The 309-nt window shown below is 43.0% G+C and overlaps 1 protein-coding gene across 1 annotated transcript in view; it reads right to left on the reverse strand.

The window, feature by feature from the left end:
- bahcc1a (BAH domain and coiled-coil containing 1a) overlaps positions 1-309 on the reverse strand; it is a 68,991-nt gene that overhangs the window by 18,534 nt on the left and 50,148 nt on the right. Inside the window, exon 11 of the mRNA XM_025064516.1 lies at positions 6-99. Coding sequence (XP_024920284.1) covers positions 6-99 — 94 coding nt within the window. The remainder of the gene's footprint in view (positions 1-5; positions 100-309) is intronic.

Consider the following 309-nt stretch of genomic DNA (forward strand, 5'->3'; position numbering starts at 1 on the left):
CTTCCAGATCAGCTGGCTCTGCCAGTTGAACATCCTGTGGGGAAGGCCCACTCCTGTAGCTCATGGCAATAGGTGGGTAAGTGTAACCAGGGGGCAGATCTGTAGAAGGAAAGAAACACAGTACACTGTCATGAAATTATGCAAATGTGATTTGGTAGGAAAAGGACAAACATGTACTGCTGCTGTTTCTGAAGTTTAGCAGAAATACATGTGATACATGTGATACAGTCCATCAAGGTTTGTAAAGACTGAGTGTTTTTAGTGCTTTTGAACCAACTTTCCTGAGGAGAGGGTTTGTAAAACTCCAAA

This window comes from Cynoglossus semilaevis, chromosome 17 (assembly GCF_000523025.1).
Source record: "Cynoglossus semilaevis isolate Cse_v1.0 chromosome 17, Cse_v1.0, whole genome shotgun sequence".
Classification (NCBI taxonomy): domain Eukaryota; kingdom Metazoa; phylum Chordata; class Actinopteri; order Pleuronectiformes; family Cynoglossidae; genus Cynoglossus; species Cynoglossus semilaevis.